Source organism: Paroedura picta, chromosome 7, assembly GCF_049243985.1.
Source record: "Paroedura picta isolate Pp20150507F chromosome 7, Ppicta_v3.0, whole genome shotgun sequence".
Lineage (NCBI taxonomy): Eukaryota > Metazoa > Chordata > Lepidosauria > Squamata > Gekkonidae > Paroedura > Paroedura picta.
Genome location: NC_135375.1, coordinates 65,850,922 through 65,866,454, shown reverse-complemented (window position 1 = coordinate 65,866,454; position 15,533 = coordinate 65,850,922). Strand labels below are relative to the sequence as shown.

Below are 15,533 nucleotides of genomic sequence, written 5' to 3'. Positions count from 1 at the left end.
AGCCGGCTTGGTTCAGGTGGCGCTTAAGAAATCAAAGAAAGAAAGAAGGATGTAAGCCACCATGAGTCTCCATGGTAGAGAAAGGCAGGGTATAAATGAAGGTGAAGCAACATGACCATCAGCTCTTCAGTGCTGACATGACAAAGAGATTGGGGGGGGGGGGAAGAGACAAGATACAGGGCATTGTAGTAAGCAACATTCAAAATACTGCCAAGCTGAAATTTTCAATAAATGCAACATCTACTCCTGTGTTTTATATATAAGTTTATTTCTAAGAAATTTTATGGAGCATATTTTGGCACACAAACTCATACCAAGATTAACCAGATGACTATCAAAGCACAAGATAGATATGTAAGAACACAAAGCACAAAGACAAAGTAGTATGTGCTCATATTTTAAAAGGAAGACAAAAGACAAATACAATGTGTTAAATGCATAAAAAATAATCTTATATACAGATTTCCCCAGAAACAAAAACATACAACATTTCCCTTTGAAAATAAATACACACGTATAAAGGTCACATGGCCACTAAATAAATAAAAAGACTTCGCTGATACTCAAATCAAAAGACATATCCTTACAAGTGACTGCTAACAGCCACTCATGCTGGCAGAAATACATTCAGGATCTATTCAGTGTCATTTGTGCCAGTCCAGAGCCCCACACATAGCCCCTTCAATATGTACAAGAACTCCCTGCACAAACTGGCTCCATACATCCAACCTTGCTGTAAGCAGGAGACTGCTCCTTCTATAACTCTTGGGAAATCCACATCCACCAAGGATCACTTGGTGGACTTAATGGCATCAAAAGTGCGACTAAGCTAGTTTAAAGTTTGTTGACTGCAGCAATGGTAAAAATCAAGCTAGTATTTATATAATTTTTCCTCTCATACAATTAAGTGCTTTAATATTGAAGGCATTTAAATGAATTACCAGAAGAACTCCAAACTCCATTAAATTAGTCCTGATACAGGCTAGCACTGTGAGGTTCAAAAGCAAAGACTGTACATATTATATATTACACACACATACACTCAGCAAAATTGCCGGCAACAGATATTTTAAAAATTAAGTACATGGTTAAAAAAAATCTCAGACTAGAACTATTAAAAATAGTATTTTGTCTGCAAACAAGACATGGATGCAGTAATACCTTAACTTTTCATCTATTGATACTTCAAGGTAATTTCTAAAATAGCAAGAAATAACGTACCAAACCATGAAATAGGGCAGCTTGTAGTGATGCCCACCTTGTAATATGTCAGCATTTGTATGCATTTTTGAAGAGGGAATATTCTGCAAACTACATGGGCATGGTTCACTGAAATGAGCATTCAGGTTGATTTAATTACACAAGCCCCATCTACCAATGCATCTCTGCTTGCTAAACCTGTGTTAAGGTTTGCAGTGCCTCATGAATACCCTTCCCCATTCTGTATTTGCTAATATGGCATGTTTTAGGATCAGCTTAAGACCTTATTTAAGAGTTCCAAGTCCCAGGCCTACCAGAGGGAAACCATAACAACCCTAAAAATGCAGAACTGAATAGTACATGATGGCTGATCCAGTATGAGCCTCTATTAAGTTACACTACACATCCTATTGTCACATTCAGGATAATAATAGGACACAAGAGCCTTCTCCACGACTTAGAGAACCAGGACTTCTTTTCAGGTTACTGTAAGTTGCATAGACAGCATATACAAGGGCAAAAGCTAAATAACCCATGTTTCAACAATGGACATTTTTTTCTGATTTCAAAACAAGTACTTTTCTATGATAAGAAAAAATAAAATCCCTAAATCTGTAAAAATATTCTAGTTTTATAAATTAGTTTCAAGGGGAAAATATGGATCTATAAATTTAATACATAAAAACAGCCCAAGATGCAGATTTAAGGGCCAACAGACCCCTGCACCTCCTCATTACTACCAGCTTGCTGAGAAATTAACAACCTTTTTTTTTCTTTCAGCATCAAGCAACAAATATTATAACACTCAAGCTCACAGTGCAAAAATCACAGTGCTAGACATTATAGAGAACGTACTTTTGTGATTGCAAATCTCACGTCTTAAACTCAGTATAAGCTAATGGTTTCAAAAGGGCCAGGAAAGTCTACACAAAAGTGGTCCTCAGAGAAGCAGCCAGAGTGTGAGACCCACCCTTGGATCCCCTCTCAGCAGTTCTTGAGGGGGCCAAATGACAGTGTGCCTCTTCCTCATCATCAGAACAATACAACAGGCTAACATACTTCCCTTGTCTGGTTTGCCAGCAGAGAGTCACAGCAAAAGCTCTATTTTAGGGAGCTGCTTGCAGTTACTTTATTTTCCAGTAATCCCTCTTTTAAGACCGTACACTTTTCTTTGGTTTGTCTAAACTAAGACCAGCCCAAAGGTATTTTCAAATGAGATTTCCATTTTGTCACACTTCAGGAGGTTAGGAAGGAATTGTTTGTGCAATACAGGCACCAGCTGACTTATGACGCAGTTTAAGAAACCACCAGTTAATTAGCCAGGACTATAGGCCAGTGCTGGTGTAGGTTCACTGCATACAGCCATCGTTTGCAGTGTGTCAATAAACCCAAGGATAGGCTATGCAGACTGAAGGCACAAGTTCACAAGAATAAATATATCTCTATGTGAGAAAAGTACTACATGTCACAGGCAAAGGTTCTAGATTAGCCTTTGGCCTAAGATACTTGTTTTCTGCAGGCTGCAGTGGAAAAGCTTAGACTCATGGTTCAAACCCAGTTGGATGTAGACTTATTCATCCCGTCGACTAATATGCACAGCTTTATACAAAGGAAGCAAACTTTTGTTAATATATCCCATGTTAAACATAGCCAATCACATGATTCCATATTTGACAGCTGCTCTCTGAAGAGGCAAAAGTTCAGCTTTGAACAGCGTCACATTTTTCTTTTCTGTTTACATTCAACTCCTTGATTGCAATTGCCACTGTGTCCTCCATGATTTTGGCACAATACAGAACACAGAAATTCAGAACTCCGGTAGCTGTCCCAAGAATGGTATGAGTGTCACTTTGATAGCGAAGTTTCTTGAAAATGAGACAATGCAGTCCAGCCAAAGTGGAAGCCAATGCTCAGTGCCAAAGTGGCACTGAGAAGTACCAAGCAGGTCAACACAAAAAGGCATGTATGGTTTGAAGCAGAGTGGACCTACATTTAGCAAATGATCTTAATGCTGCTGATCTTGAGATCTACCTCTTCTTTACTTGGTTTGGCTCAGCATTATTCTGGGGAGTGTGAAGTTGCTGAGCAGCCTGATGGACCAGGCCACTGTAGGGTAATGATCCTCGCTGTGCCCTTCACAAACGCTCTGGCATAAATCATGCCTGAATCCTTCATTTATTTCCTTGGATTATGTTAGATGAAGTCTGTTCCTTTGGGGCCCCCAAAAGTTTTGATTGTCTAAGCACTGCAGCAATTCTTAGTGAAAGCTGACCTCTTTGTTGATGTCCCCGTCAGGTCAGTTACAGACACGTTGTCATCTTCGCTATCGCTTCTTTTTCGCACTTCTCTATGAAACAATTATTAGCCATAATTAAACAGAGTAATATCAAGCAGAAATGAAGAAGGGTTGTTTTTAATACCTCATCTTCTCACTACACAAAGGAGTCTCAAAGCAGTTTACAGTAGCCTTCCCTTCCTCTCCCCACAACAGATACTGTGTAAATAGGTGGAGCTAGGAGAGCTCAGTAGAGCCTCTTGTGGCGCAGAGTGGTAAGGCAGCTGTCTGTAAGCTTTGCCCATGAGGCTGGGAGTTCAATCCCAGCAGCCGGCTCAAGGTTGACTCAGCCTTCCATCCTTCCGAGGTCGGTAAAATGAGTACCCAGCTTGCTGGGGGGTAAACGGTAATGACTGGGGAAGGCACTGGCAAACCACCCCGTATTGAGTCTGCCATGAAAACGCTGGAGGGCGTCACCCCAAGGGTCAGACATGACTCGGTGCTTGCACAGGGAATACCTTTACCTTTACCTTAGGAGAGCTCAGATAGGACTGCTCTGTGAGAACAGTACTATCAGGACTGTGGCTGGCCCAAGATCATACAGCTGGCTGCATGTAGAGGTGCAGGGAATCAGATTAGAGGCCTCTTGTATACTGCATATTATCAAATTTGAATAGCTGCCTGTAATGCTAATTTCTGGATACGGATGAGTTAGTTTTATGTAAGTTTTTTAAAATTAAAAATGCTTGGGTCTAAGTTGTGCCAACACTGTATTAAAATATATTAAAATGCCCCAGAGAAACAGGTTTCCATTCCAGGGATGAGCAAAACAGTTAAAATGGTAAAGTGAAGAATATTTTAAAATAATCGTTTAATCAAAGTTAGAGCTAAAGGCCTATTTCTATCCATTGTTCGGCTTCTATAATTGTTCTACAGAAATCCCTAATGCACTGGGTTATTTAACTGGGTGCATCTGAAAATTCTTGGAAATGAATCATACATGGCAACCATTAATTTTGAATGAACGTTTCCAGATAAATGGCTGTTTACACCTATGCTGCACCTGTTGCCACGGGGAGATAAGAGAAATAAGCAGCTATGCCTCTTTCCAGGAATCCATTTTCTTTTATTTTTTTTCCCAGTTAGGGCATCTGAACTCAATACAAAAACCACAACTGTTATGTGAATTTAAAATGGCTCCTCTCTCTCCCATTTTCTCATGACATACCCAGAAAAAGTCTTGCATCTGAGTAAATACAGCATGGTTAGTTTTGCCAAAATCGCTTCAGCATCACATAGTTTTGATTTGAAACATTTGATTTGAAACATCGTATATTAAAAGAGGAACTAATATTTCATGTAGGTTCCAGAAGTGAAAAAAACCAACAGCGAAGATTATGGCTTGCAAATTACTGAAGGCTTACTGAATGCGAAAAACACTCTTGCAGAATCCTACAGCTGCCTTTCGACTGGAACACATTAGACTTGACACGTGAAGGCCACCATTAAATCAACTTCCCTGTGAAGACTAATCAGTAGCCCCAGCATACTATCTACAATTTGTTCATACCATGGATCTCTCTCCGTCACGTGTATGGCTCATCTCCATTCTCTGCTGCCACAAGCAGAATGGAGAGAATAGGCTGTGCCCACACCTCACTGGATACCAGGCTGTCACTGTGCTGTAGAGCAACCATTTGCAACTGAATTGTCTTATCCACACAAGGAAAGTGTTGCAAATGACACCTGAAGCACAGCGATAGCATAACATACAAAGTAGTCAGCCACAGAGCCTCACAAGCAATGAAGGTCATCCACGTAATGGAATCTGTCTTACCACAAGATGGCCATTTTTGGTAGCATCCGTACAGGCTCTGAGAATTGAAGGTTGTCAAAAGCTGATTGATGTTACAATATTCCTTCACAGAAAACAATCCCTACATGCAGGGCCTGATGTGAAATCATGTAGTCATGTGAAATCATATAGTCATGACTACATATGTATTTCTTGCTCACTTCCCTCATGATATGCTTGTAGCCATGCTACAAGGTGGCCCATGGCCCTCCTGAAAGATGGCCCAATGATCTGCATAGGCTGGGGTAATACCAATAAATACCAATAAAATAGATTAAATTACTTCATGGCATATACATACTGTGAAGGTATATCAAGTCATGGTTTCTACATCATGAGCCAAAAGTGATGAGCAGATATAAACTCTGAACCAAATCCTTTCACTTTAATACAATATATAAAAATAGTAAAGCTAAATAAAGCAAGTACTCCGAAAGACAAGTCAAATAAAGTATTGAAGAAATATGAAATGGTCACAAATATATTTGAGAACTCTGATTCTCAAGGGTTATTGATCACAACTCTCAGAAAAATAAAACGTCACACATAATATGCTATGGGGCCTCTTGTCAGATGAGTTGTGAATGTGGAGTAAAGGAATGATGCCCACTCTCCTGATGCTTGCACACCAATGTCTCTGAAGTTTAACATACCCATTTGCAAGCTCTACATGCATGGACTTGATGATGAGATGACTACATGACCACTCAAAGATGAGATGACTACATAGAGGTCAAAAGTGAATGCAGTACAAAGAGCTTTATTTAGAGTCAGTTTGGCGTAGTGGTTTATTTAGAGCCAGTGGTTTATTTAGAGCCAGTTTGAAAACCAGTTTGGTGTAGTGGTTAGGAGTGCAGACTTTTAATCTGGCATGCCGGGTTTGATTCTGCACTCCCCCACATACAGCCAGCTGGATGACCTTGGGCTTGCCATGGCACTGATAAAACTGTTCTGACCGAGCAGTGATATCAGGGCTCTCTCAGCCTCACCCACCTCACAGGGTGTCTGTTATGGGGAGAGGAAAGGGAAGGCGACTGTAAGCCACTTTGAGACTCCTTTGGGTAAAGAAAAGCGGCATATAAGAACCAACTCTTCTTCTTCTTCTACAATCCCACATTACCAATACCTACATCTTCAGCTATTATCTGAAAAGAATTGTGCGTATTTTGTATTCATTTTGTGGCCTTTAGTGGACCTGAACTTTTAAAACAACAGTTTGAGACTAAATGTAATCAATTAATTTCAACAAACCGAGCAAGGTGAAGAACGGCCTCCACAATATTAGATCCATCTTTGGCACTTGTTTCACAGAACAATGCACTGTAAGCCTAAGAGAGAAAAAAATAATACCCATGGAAATTCAAATGAATTTATTACGATATATCAACCCAAAACCAGTTTGAAGAAGTTCTACTTCTCTATTTACATTTTATTTTGCATGTCTTCCTGTGCTTGACTTAAAAGCCTCCAACACGTTTCACAGGGGCAAATAAACATCCACAAGACAGTAATTCTTTTAAAACTAACCACCCCTTAAAAGTCAAATAAATACCATTTCCCACCAAAATGAATTATGCCGGTCCTTAACACGTTCTAGACAATAATATTGCCTGTCTTCTTTACACTGTTCACTCCATAGTTCTTACCATGGCCAGCTTTTCTCCATAATTTACTGGTACACATTTCTCTCCTTGTTCATAAGCCACTGGACGAAGGTCTGCCTTGTTTCCGACCACCATGATTGGGATATTTTCATGTGTTGCATCCTGCAAAGAGTACAGTTTTTGGCCTTGGGGGTTTGAGATTGTTTGTTTGTTGGAGAACAGCAATAAGACATGATATTAAAGTTAGTAGCATGAGAAAGAAAAGCAAAATATTAGAACTTCTGCTATCAAAACAAATTCACAGGTATATTCCAACCAAAACTATCTAACAAAATTAAGGATAAGGCAGGTTTCCCAAGCAACAGTTCCAACCACAGTGCCACCACACAGGAACTGGAGCTCTCATTTCATAATGGAACTTAACTCACCCTCTGGCAGAAGAAGAGTTGGTTCTTATACCCTGCTTTTCACTACCCGAAGGAGTTTCAAAGCAACTTACAATCCCCTTATCTTCCACTCCCCTCAACAGACACCCTGTGAGGTAGGTGGGGCTGAGAGCTGAGAGAGAACTGCTCAGCTCTAACAGGACTGTGATTGGCCCAAGGTCACCCAGCTGTAAATCTTGCAGACACTGAACTACAAGCACACTTGGAAAGTTTGAAGTCCTTACCTCAATCATATCTATCCATTCTCGTACGTTCAGAAAACTTTTCTCGCATGTAACATCATATAATAGCAGCACACCATCTGCTCTTCTGAAGTATGATTTTGCAATGCTCCGGAACCTTTCAATAAAAAAAGATTGAAAGACACACTTGAATAAAAACGGATTTAAGACTATGTGACTTCATTACTGTGAAGGGTATGCCACACAAACATCAGTGAGGGCCAATGAACAGTTTTACTTACTGATGGAAGCGTCTAATTCAAATACACATGGAACACATGACTGTTGGGGATACTCGTGACTTTTTGCTTGCTCTGAGCAACTGAGGATTAGCTTTGTACTTCAAGTTGCCAATGCTAGACTTGGTCAATGCTCCACAGGAGTCCAAGAAGGAGCCAGCTAGATACAAAGTCGCCAGCATCTCATCTAGCATGCCCCTGGCTATTATAAAAGCTGACCAAGGAGCTGCATATGTGCAGCTTTGCCCATGGAAAACTCACCTTTCTACCTGTAACTTCAACCAAGCAGCAATTACCCTGTTCCCAGCCTTCAGCCTTCAGTTACTTAGCTAAGCTAGAGGTCCATGCGGCCATACCTTGGATGCACCAGCTGCTTTCTTGCTGTTTCAGGCAGGGGGTGCTTTTTTCTAAGCAGAATTAGTAGAGTTTTGTGTGGGAAATCTTAAATCAACAAGTGGACCTTGCTGTGCAGCTTTAAAATCTCTACACATATTCACACCATTATTACATTTTTTGGCCTGCCCTTCCCCAGAACCACCAGACAACTTCCTCTCCTCCTCTGTTTTATCCTCGTAGCTACTCCATGAGGTCAGCTGGGCTGAGAGAGACTGGACCAGTGTCATCCAGAAAGCTTTCTGGAAGCATATTTGAAAGGCCAGCTCAATCCTTGTTTGAGACTCTTGTCACAACAACATTCCAGGGCAAATTCTGATTTACTCCTGCAGCTTTAAGCAAACATTCAAAATTGATGAGATCTGAGATTATAAAATTGCAGTACATAAGCGTGTTGCCTGCACAATTCACAAATAAAAATAATAGAATCATACTAACCTCTCTTGTCCAGCTGTGTCCCACAGCTGCAGCACTGTAGGTTCACCATCAACAATAAGCCTCTTCATTTGAAAATCAACTCCTTAAAACCATAACAAAATCAAGATTTTAAATCAATATGAATAAAAGTTGCACTGATGTCAATGCAGCCATCTTCCAACCCATGCAATTACAAAGCTATAGGAATTTTGTATCCCAGCAGTGACTCAAGTGAAATAGTATGATAACAGAATGCAAATATGATTTTAGAAACATGGAAGCATAGATTTACAAGGGATCATACAGGCCATCGAGTCCATCTATCTTTGCACATAATACTCTGTATTTCTCAGAATACAGAGATCCTGGGATACAAAAATATATGACCATTCAGTCCGTTGTGGAGGAAATATATAAATTCTGGCTTGTCACAATACAGACAGGCCCTGAGGTGAAACACAACACTTTCAGCTTGGACACAGGTAAGTCACTATCCACAAAACTTCAACACTTAACAGCTATTTCAGAGAAGGAAGAGAGGGTTATCTACCTCAGGCTGCTGAGACCAGAAGAAGGGAAAGGAGCTAGAGAAGCAAGAAGTTCCTGATTGGGGGACACGGGAACACAAGCATTTGCAGCTCTGCACTTCTTTGAGCACCACAAGCCATGGCACCCACAGCAGCAGTCTGTTGCCATCACTATGCCACAGATCTGAGAGGAAGGAGGACTCCCCGATGCAGCCAGTGTGGAAGTTCTCCAGTCAAATTAGGGGAAAGGCAAAGGAACTGGGTAAATGCATGCCCCATGGCTGCCACAACCAGCAAATTATCCCCTGTGGAATGTTCCTTTGCAGGGAAATTTGTTCCTATGCACCGTTTCAAGAAAGGGCAGAATATAAATCCATCCAATAATTTAAAAAATAAAAATAAGCAACCTTGAAGGATATATGTGATGGAAATGGGAGACAGATACGTTTTAAATATATAAATACACCACCTCATAGAGATGGCAATGACAAACTGAGATGATAAGCTAACTTTTAGGAATGGGTCACTACCAACAATATGTATTTTGTTCATGTCTGTTCTTTATAACTGAGGTACTGCAAATACATTTTTATTGCAGGATCTATTTCCTCCCCAAATACAAACTCACAACAAAACAGCTCTAATTTATTGAAAAGAATTGCTCATAAGCTAGAAAAGTGTAACATACATACCTAGAGTCGCACTGGTGTTCCCTCGAAATTCATTTTTGCAAAGTCTCAAAAGGAAACTAGATTTTCCAACTGCTGCATCCCCAGCAAGAACTATCTTGTAAGCCTTCTCTGAACTTGGGTACCTTGAATTGCAATCCATGGAGTCTGGCTAAATTCAACAAACACACACCATATGACATTATGAGAATATGCAGATTCTTCCAGCATACAAATGTCTCTGCTAAATCATGTTTCTGTTCCTCATTTGAAATACTGGAAGAAAAACCTTAAGCATATATATACTTGATGGGATCCAAACTGGCTGGAATCAGCCAGAAGTTCTTGGAGTCATGTTGGAGAGTGGAATGAAACATGAACTCAGAGCACGATGGGAATGAAAAAGGAAACTCCATGTTAGGGAATATTAGGGAAAACTTTGAAAATAAAAAGAGCAGTATCCATAATCCTTGTACAAAAAAAATGTCATTCAATGGTATTTAGAATACTGTGTGCCAATCTGGCAGCCCACATCTCAATACAACATATATCCTGGAAAGCTGTAGAAAAAGATCAGCTAAAATAATGGTGGGGATTCTCTTCCTTTTTAAAGAAAGACTAAAGCTCTGTGATAGAAACAGAATGTAGGACAAGATAGATCCTTGGCTTGATCTAGAAGTTTCTTCAGATGTTCTACAATATTACCATAGCAGTACATTTTAGAAAATGGAAAACTATGAGGCCAACCAAAACAGGAAAAAAGTAACTGGTTTTTCTATTAATTCCCCCAAAATAATTTGTGATTACTTTTTCTGCCATAGTTTCACTCATTTTTCTACACAACTAATCCTTAGACCTGGGCATCCACCACATTCTGTAAAAATGATGTCAAATGCCATTAAGGTATTAGCACACCTTTCAGATGATTGCAAACGCTTAAGATATAGCATGTAGTTTGGAACAAAGGGTCTCACAACTACTCTCACGTGCCCAGTACAGTCCATCAACAGTCCCTCATACTGCATGTCAAACTTCTTTTCAAAGGGAAATATTTCAAAAGCAGCTCAAGAGATCGTCTGGGAACTGACCATATTAAACAAAAAAAGGCAAATGTTTCTCAAGACCTCACAGGTCTCTGAAGTAGTTCTTTGCATCTCAGTTTCTGTGTTTACAAAGGCTTTAATGTGACCACTTAGCATTAATTACCTGAGGAGAGATGGCAGAGATGCACTTCCTTGTGGAAGCTCCAGAACTGCTTCGACTGATAGGCTGGCATGGTTTCCAATCTAGCACCGTACTGGTTTCATCAGGACTATACACTTCTTCATCTCTGATATCAGGGACCTACACAAGCAAGCAAATGTTCTTATTTTCTATAATTACTTAGTCTAAGCAGGGGCCTGGTTTAGGCCAAAGATATGTGTGCTTGGAAACCTTCCAGAAATCACACCATACAAATATGCCCAAAGGAGAAAAAGTAGACAGCCTTCAGAGACCTATACACCGGGGACCGGGACCGGTCCGTAGATCAGTCGGTACCGGGCAGCCTCATTCTCCTCTCCAGCTGCTGACTCGGGAGCTGCCCTGCCACTCTGCCACTGGCTCACCTTTGGTGCTCTCCAGCAGCTGCCATGGCTGGGGCTCCCCCTTGACATGGCACTGCGCAGCTGCTGCTGGAAGTGCCCCCAGCGGGCGGCGGGAAGTCAGGACCGCCAGCAGGAAAGCAAGTGGAGTAGGGGCTCAGGTGGCGGTGACATCCCTCGGCAAAAGACTACCCCCCCCCCCGGGCCTCAGTAAAATTGTCAAGCGTTGACCGGTCCCCAGTGATAAAAAGGTTGGGGACCACTGCTATACACTGTGTGGTGTCAAGTGTTGATTTCCAGAACTCCCACCTGTTTACATGATATCAAGCTCATTTAGCTTTATATACCAGATGAAATATTTGCCAGGTCTTTGGGTAAATCTTATTCTGATCTTCCCCCATCCTGATGACTAGAAATGTCCCTGTGTTGGTTTTTGAAGAGTTTACTTCTATAGCTTTTTAAAATATTCATTTAAGGCTGTTGATTCATTGTTTCATTACTAATTCTTGATAACCTGTGAGCATTCCAGGATATACATAAAATAAACTTTATCTAAATTTTATTCACTACAAGTTGAAAGACCGTTTTTTCCAAAAACAATGACATCCAGTCACAGAAGTATACCTGCACAAATCACTAAAACATTGCATTCACTTACATATGCTGAACCTTTTCCTGTATGTGTACATTTTACCTTAACTTTTAAAAGCCAGATTAAAGCTCTAGGCTGATTCTGACCTATATGAAGAGAATAGTTTCACTCTACAGGCAGCAAGAACTTATATTTTACATCTGAACACAAAATAATAATTTATAAAAAATAGAGTAAGCCTGGCACTTACATCTGTATCAGAAGCATCTCCTGCAAAGCTTTCCTGTGGACACTGTGTCCTTTGAGAAGTCCTTGGATGCTTGCATTCCACTTCTGAATCGTATTCATTGGAGTCTCTCAAGGTAGACAGACCACTGTCAAAGCAGCTTTCCGGCAAGCTGTCTACCTCACAGTTTATCCTCTGCATAGGATCACAAAGTGCCAGAGAATCACAGTCTTCATCCACATAAGAAGAACGAGATGACCTGATTGGAACAAAGGGAAAGAGAGCAATCGGTTGCCAGTGTTACTAATCTAGGGGCAAACATGTCTGTGTACCTGAAGGATGCATAAAACATGTTCTGTTACTTTTATGTCTTTTCCTGAATAATCCCCATGACTGCTCCTGCTTCCCCTGACCCCCATGAGAAAACCTTTAACATTGTATCACTCAAGGCCAGGCCAATAGATTTCTCTTCTTGAACTCTTTAACAATTATGCTGCTGTCAGAAACATGCTTTCCTGTCCACAGTTCTACTTTGTGAAAGTCCAAGAACGAGAAGACCCTATTGGGCATATCAACCACAGATGTTTTTGCTTTTAATTTTCCTTCTATTTGTTTCCTTAAGTACTCAAAAGCTGTGTATGAACTATCCCAGAAACAATTCTTAGCAGTATGGCCACTGTTTAAAATTTTTAAAGGTGATAATAAGGTGAGTTTCATAACATAAATCTGAAGCAATCAAAGTGCATATGCATCTGTGGTTCCTAATTGACTATGCTAAACAGGTAATACAGATTCAATAGCTAACAAACACAGTCAATCCATCTTCCAAGTGCACATGACTATTTCCAAGTTCCCATAAGTATCTTTTTATGGAATCCATAAAGGGAACCTAACAGTTGTTGAAAACATGTTTAATAAATTACTCCATTTTCAAAAGGCTTTCATATCCTACATCTAACATATGTGACATGCACATTTTACCAGAGATACAGAGATGTTTTAAGAGCCTCATTGTGAGATATGTAGAAAATTCAAAGCGTTTATCTGAAATTAAGGAAGCTTTCCTATGATATCTTACCAAACTGAACTATGCCAAATGCAGCTGTGCAAAGTTATTCATTTAAAGTAGGACTTCAATTAAAGAACAGTTAATGCAGAAAAAACATTCACTTTATTCAGTCTATATTCAAGTGGGTAGCTGTGTTGGTCTGAAGTAGCACAACAAAAACAGAGTCCAATAGCACCTTTGTTGGTCTTAAAGGTGCTACTGGATTCTATTTTTATTCAGTCTACTCTTCAATAGAGCAACATATAGAACAGTAACAGCCAACTGGCAGAGGACTGCCTCTGGCTGCTACCTGATCATATAGTCCACCAGGGAGCAGCATGGGGTAAGCAACCAATCAAGGCATTAGTATCCTTCCGTAGTGCAGATCTAATGGACTCTTCATTACCTGAATACATATTCTTTATATATATATATATATATATATATATATATATATATATATATATATATATATATATATATATACCCAACAAGGTACATGTAAAAACTGTCACATTTCTACACCAACCCAATCCTACACAACTGCTTGGAAATAAAATATCATTATTTTAGTTGAACCTGTTCATACTTGTGCAGCTTAGGTTCACAACTTAAAATGTTAGTCTTCTTTTTCAAATCTTATAATTTAAGTGACAAAAAAGTCAGGCGTACCTGTCATATCGTGTATTTTGGGGAGACTGACCACCAATGCATTTGGGGCTGTTTCTAGAGATCGTGTTAGCTGGAGAAGAGTTGGTGAGACGCTGAAAAATACACACAAGTAGTAAGGTTTTCAGTATAACAAGGCAGTATTCCAATCCCCCATTTTCTGTAGTCCACATTGCAGTGGTTCTCCCCGACCCTTTAATACAGTTCCTCATGTTGTAGTGACCCCCAACCAGAACATTATGCAAGTGTTCTTTCACAGAAATTAAATCGAAACAGCCCAATGGCGTGAAGATCCATTGTTCATGATTGTATATAAATTGGTTTTCTTTCCAGGGTTTCTCATTTCAGTTCTGCCTCTTGTTCTACCATGTCGATCTCACTCTTTTCCCACTGCTCTGGACAGATGAACACTCTCTCGATCTACTCCACAAGGTTGCTGTGTGGATGGCACACCCACCCCGCCCCCCCTCGGCCAAGCTGCTTGCCCTGCCATGACCCCTGTGAAAGCGTCCCGACTCCCAGGTTGAGAACCAATACCATATTGCCTTCAGCAGCAGTACAAAAAATGAACAATAGGAGAGAGCTGTGCCTCAGTGGAAGAGCCTCTGCAAGGTCCCAGATTCAACCCCTGGTATCACCAGTTAAAAAGGACCAGGTGATTTGAAAGACCTGTACCTGAGACCCTGGAGAGCCACTGCCAATTTGAGTAGACAGGACTGACCTCAATGCACCAATGCCCTGTTTCTGTAAAAGGTAGTTTCATATGTGTTTACGTGTACATAACCACATGTAGGAAGATATGGGAGGAGTAATTATTGTTGAGGTTAAAAATAGAGCTGTGTTGACCCTTTAAATTATTTCTGGCTCCCAAAGATCTGAGACATCTGTAACTCATAAATTCAGGTTTTCCCAGGCCCTGTTGTGAATCATGACACAAATCCAATCTGGGGATCCATGGTAGCTACATACATGTGCTTCAACCTTCCTCCACAAAGGAAACAGAGACATTTCAGGCTACTCATTCCATAAAACTGACTACCAGGGCTTGTCAGAGGGGAGGGGAAAGCCCTGTTCTCCCCAGAACAGATTCCTGGATGTGCTCTGAAGTCATTACATAATGATAGCATTGCACATACTGAAAGTGAACCAGGAAGGCAAACTGGAACAAAGTATAGAGACCTTGAGCAAAGTTTTCCATCTTACCCTATAGCAAAATATTTTAGTTTATTCAACTACAATTTATTAAATCAAACATTTAGACTGCTCCTGAAGAATACATAAACTCCATGATATCCAGATATACAAACAGAAAAATATATAGGCAGTTGAGTTACATGCCAGAATGAAAATCTGCTCTTAGTAACTTTATCATAAAATAGACTAACTATATCATTTCAGTGACCTGGCTAATAGCCATGAGCAAGTATTTATGTATCAAACAATTAAACGCATTAGTTATACAAAGTTAATAACTACCAGTGATCGGTTATATGTGCTCCAGCTGTTCTCTAATGCACTTCGTAAGCCATCGTTACTGTCATGAAGTTTCCTGTTTGCTGATCTTAAAAAA

At 40.2% G+C, this 15,533-nt stretch overlaps 1 protein-coding gene across 2 annotated transcripts in view; it reads right to left on the bottom strand.

Annotated features, from left to right (window-relative positions):
- Window positions 1-255: 255 nt before the first annotated feature.
- Window positions 256-15,533, bottom strand: part of RASEF (RAS and EF-hand domain containing) — a 34,921-nt gene continuing 19,643 nt past the window's right edge. For both annotated transcript variants that reach the window (XM_077344692.1, XM_077344691.1), the window contains 10 exons: window positions 15,440-15,524; window positions 13,967-14,058; window positions 12,271-12,505; window positions 11,052-11,189; window positions 9,870-10,017; window positions 8,672-8,753; window positions 7,605-7,719; window positions 6,977-7,096; window positions 6,582-6,658; window positions 256-3,547 (listed from right to left, as the gene is read on the bottom strand). In XM_077344692.1, coding sequence (XP_077200807.1) covers window positions 3,439-3,547; window positions 6,582-6,658; window positions 6,977-7,096; window positions 7,605-7,719; window positions 8,672-8,753; window positions 9,870-10,017; window positions 11,052-11,189; window positions 12,271-12,505; window positions 13,967-14,058; window positions 15,440-15,524 — 1,201 coding nt within the window. In that variant the 3' untranslated portion in view covers window positions 256-3,438. The remainder of the gene's footprint in view (window positions 3,548-6,581; window positions 6,659-6,976; window positions 7,097-7,604; window positions 7,720-8,671; window positions 8,754-9,869; window positions 10,018-11,051; window positions 11,190-12,270; window positions 12,506-13,966; window positions 14,059-15,439; window positions 15,525-15,533) is intronic.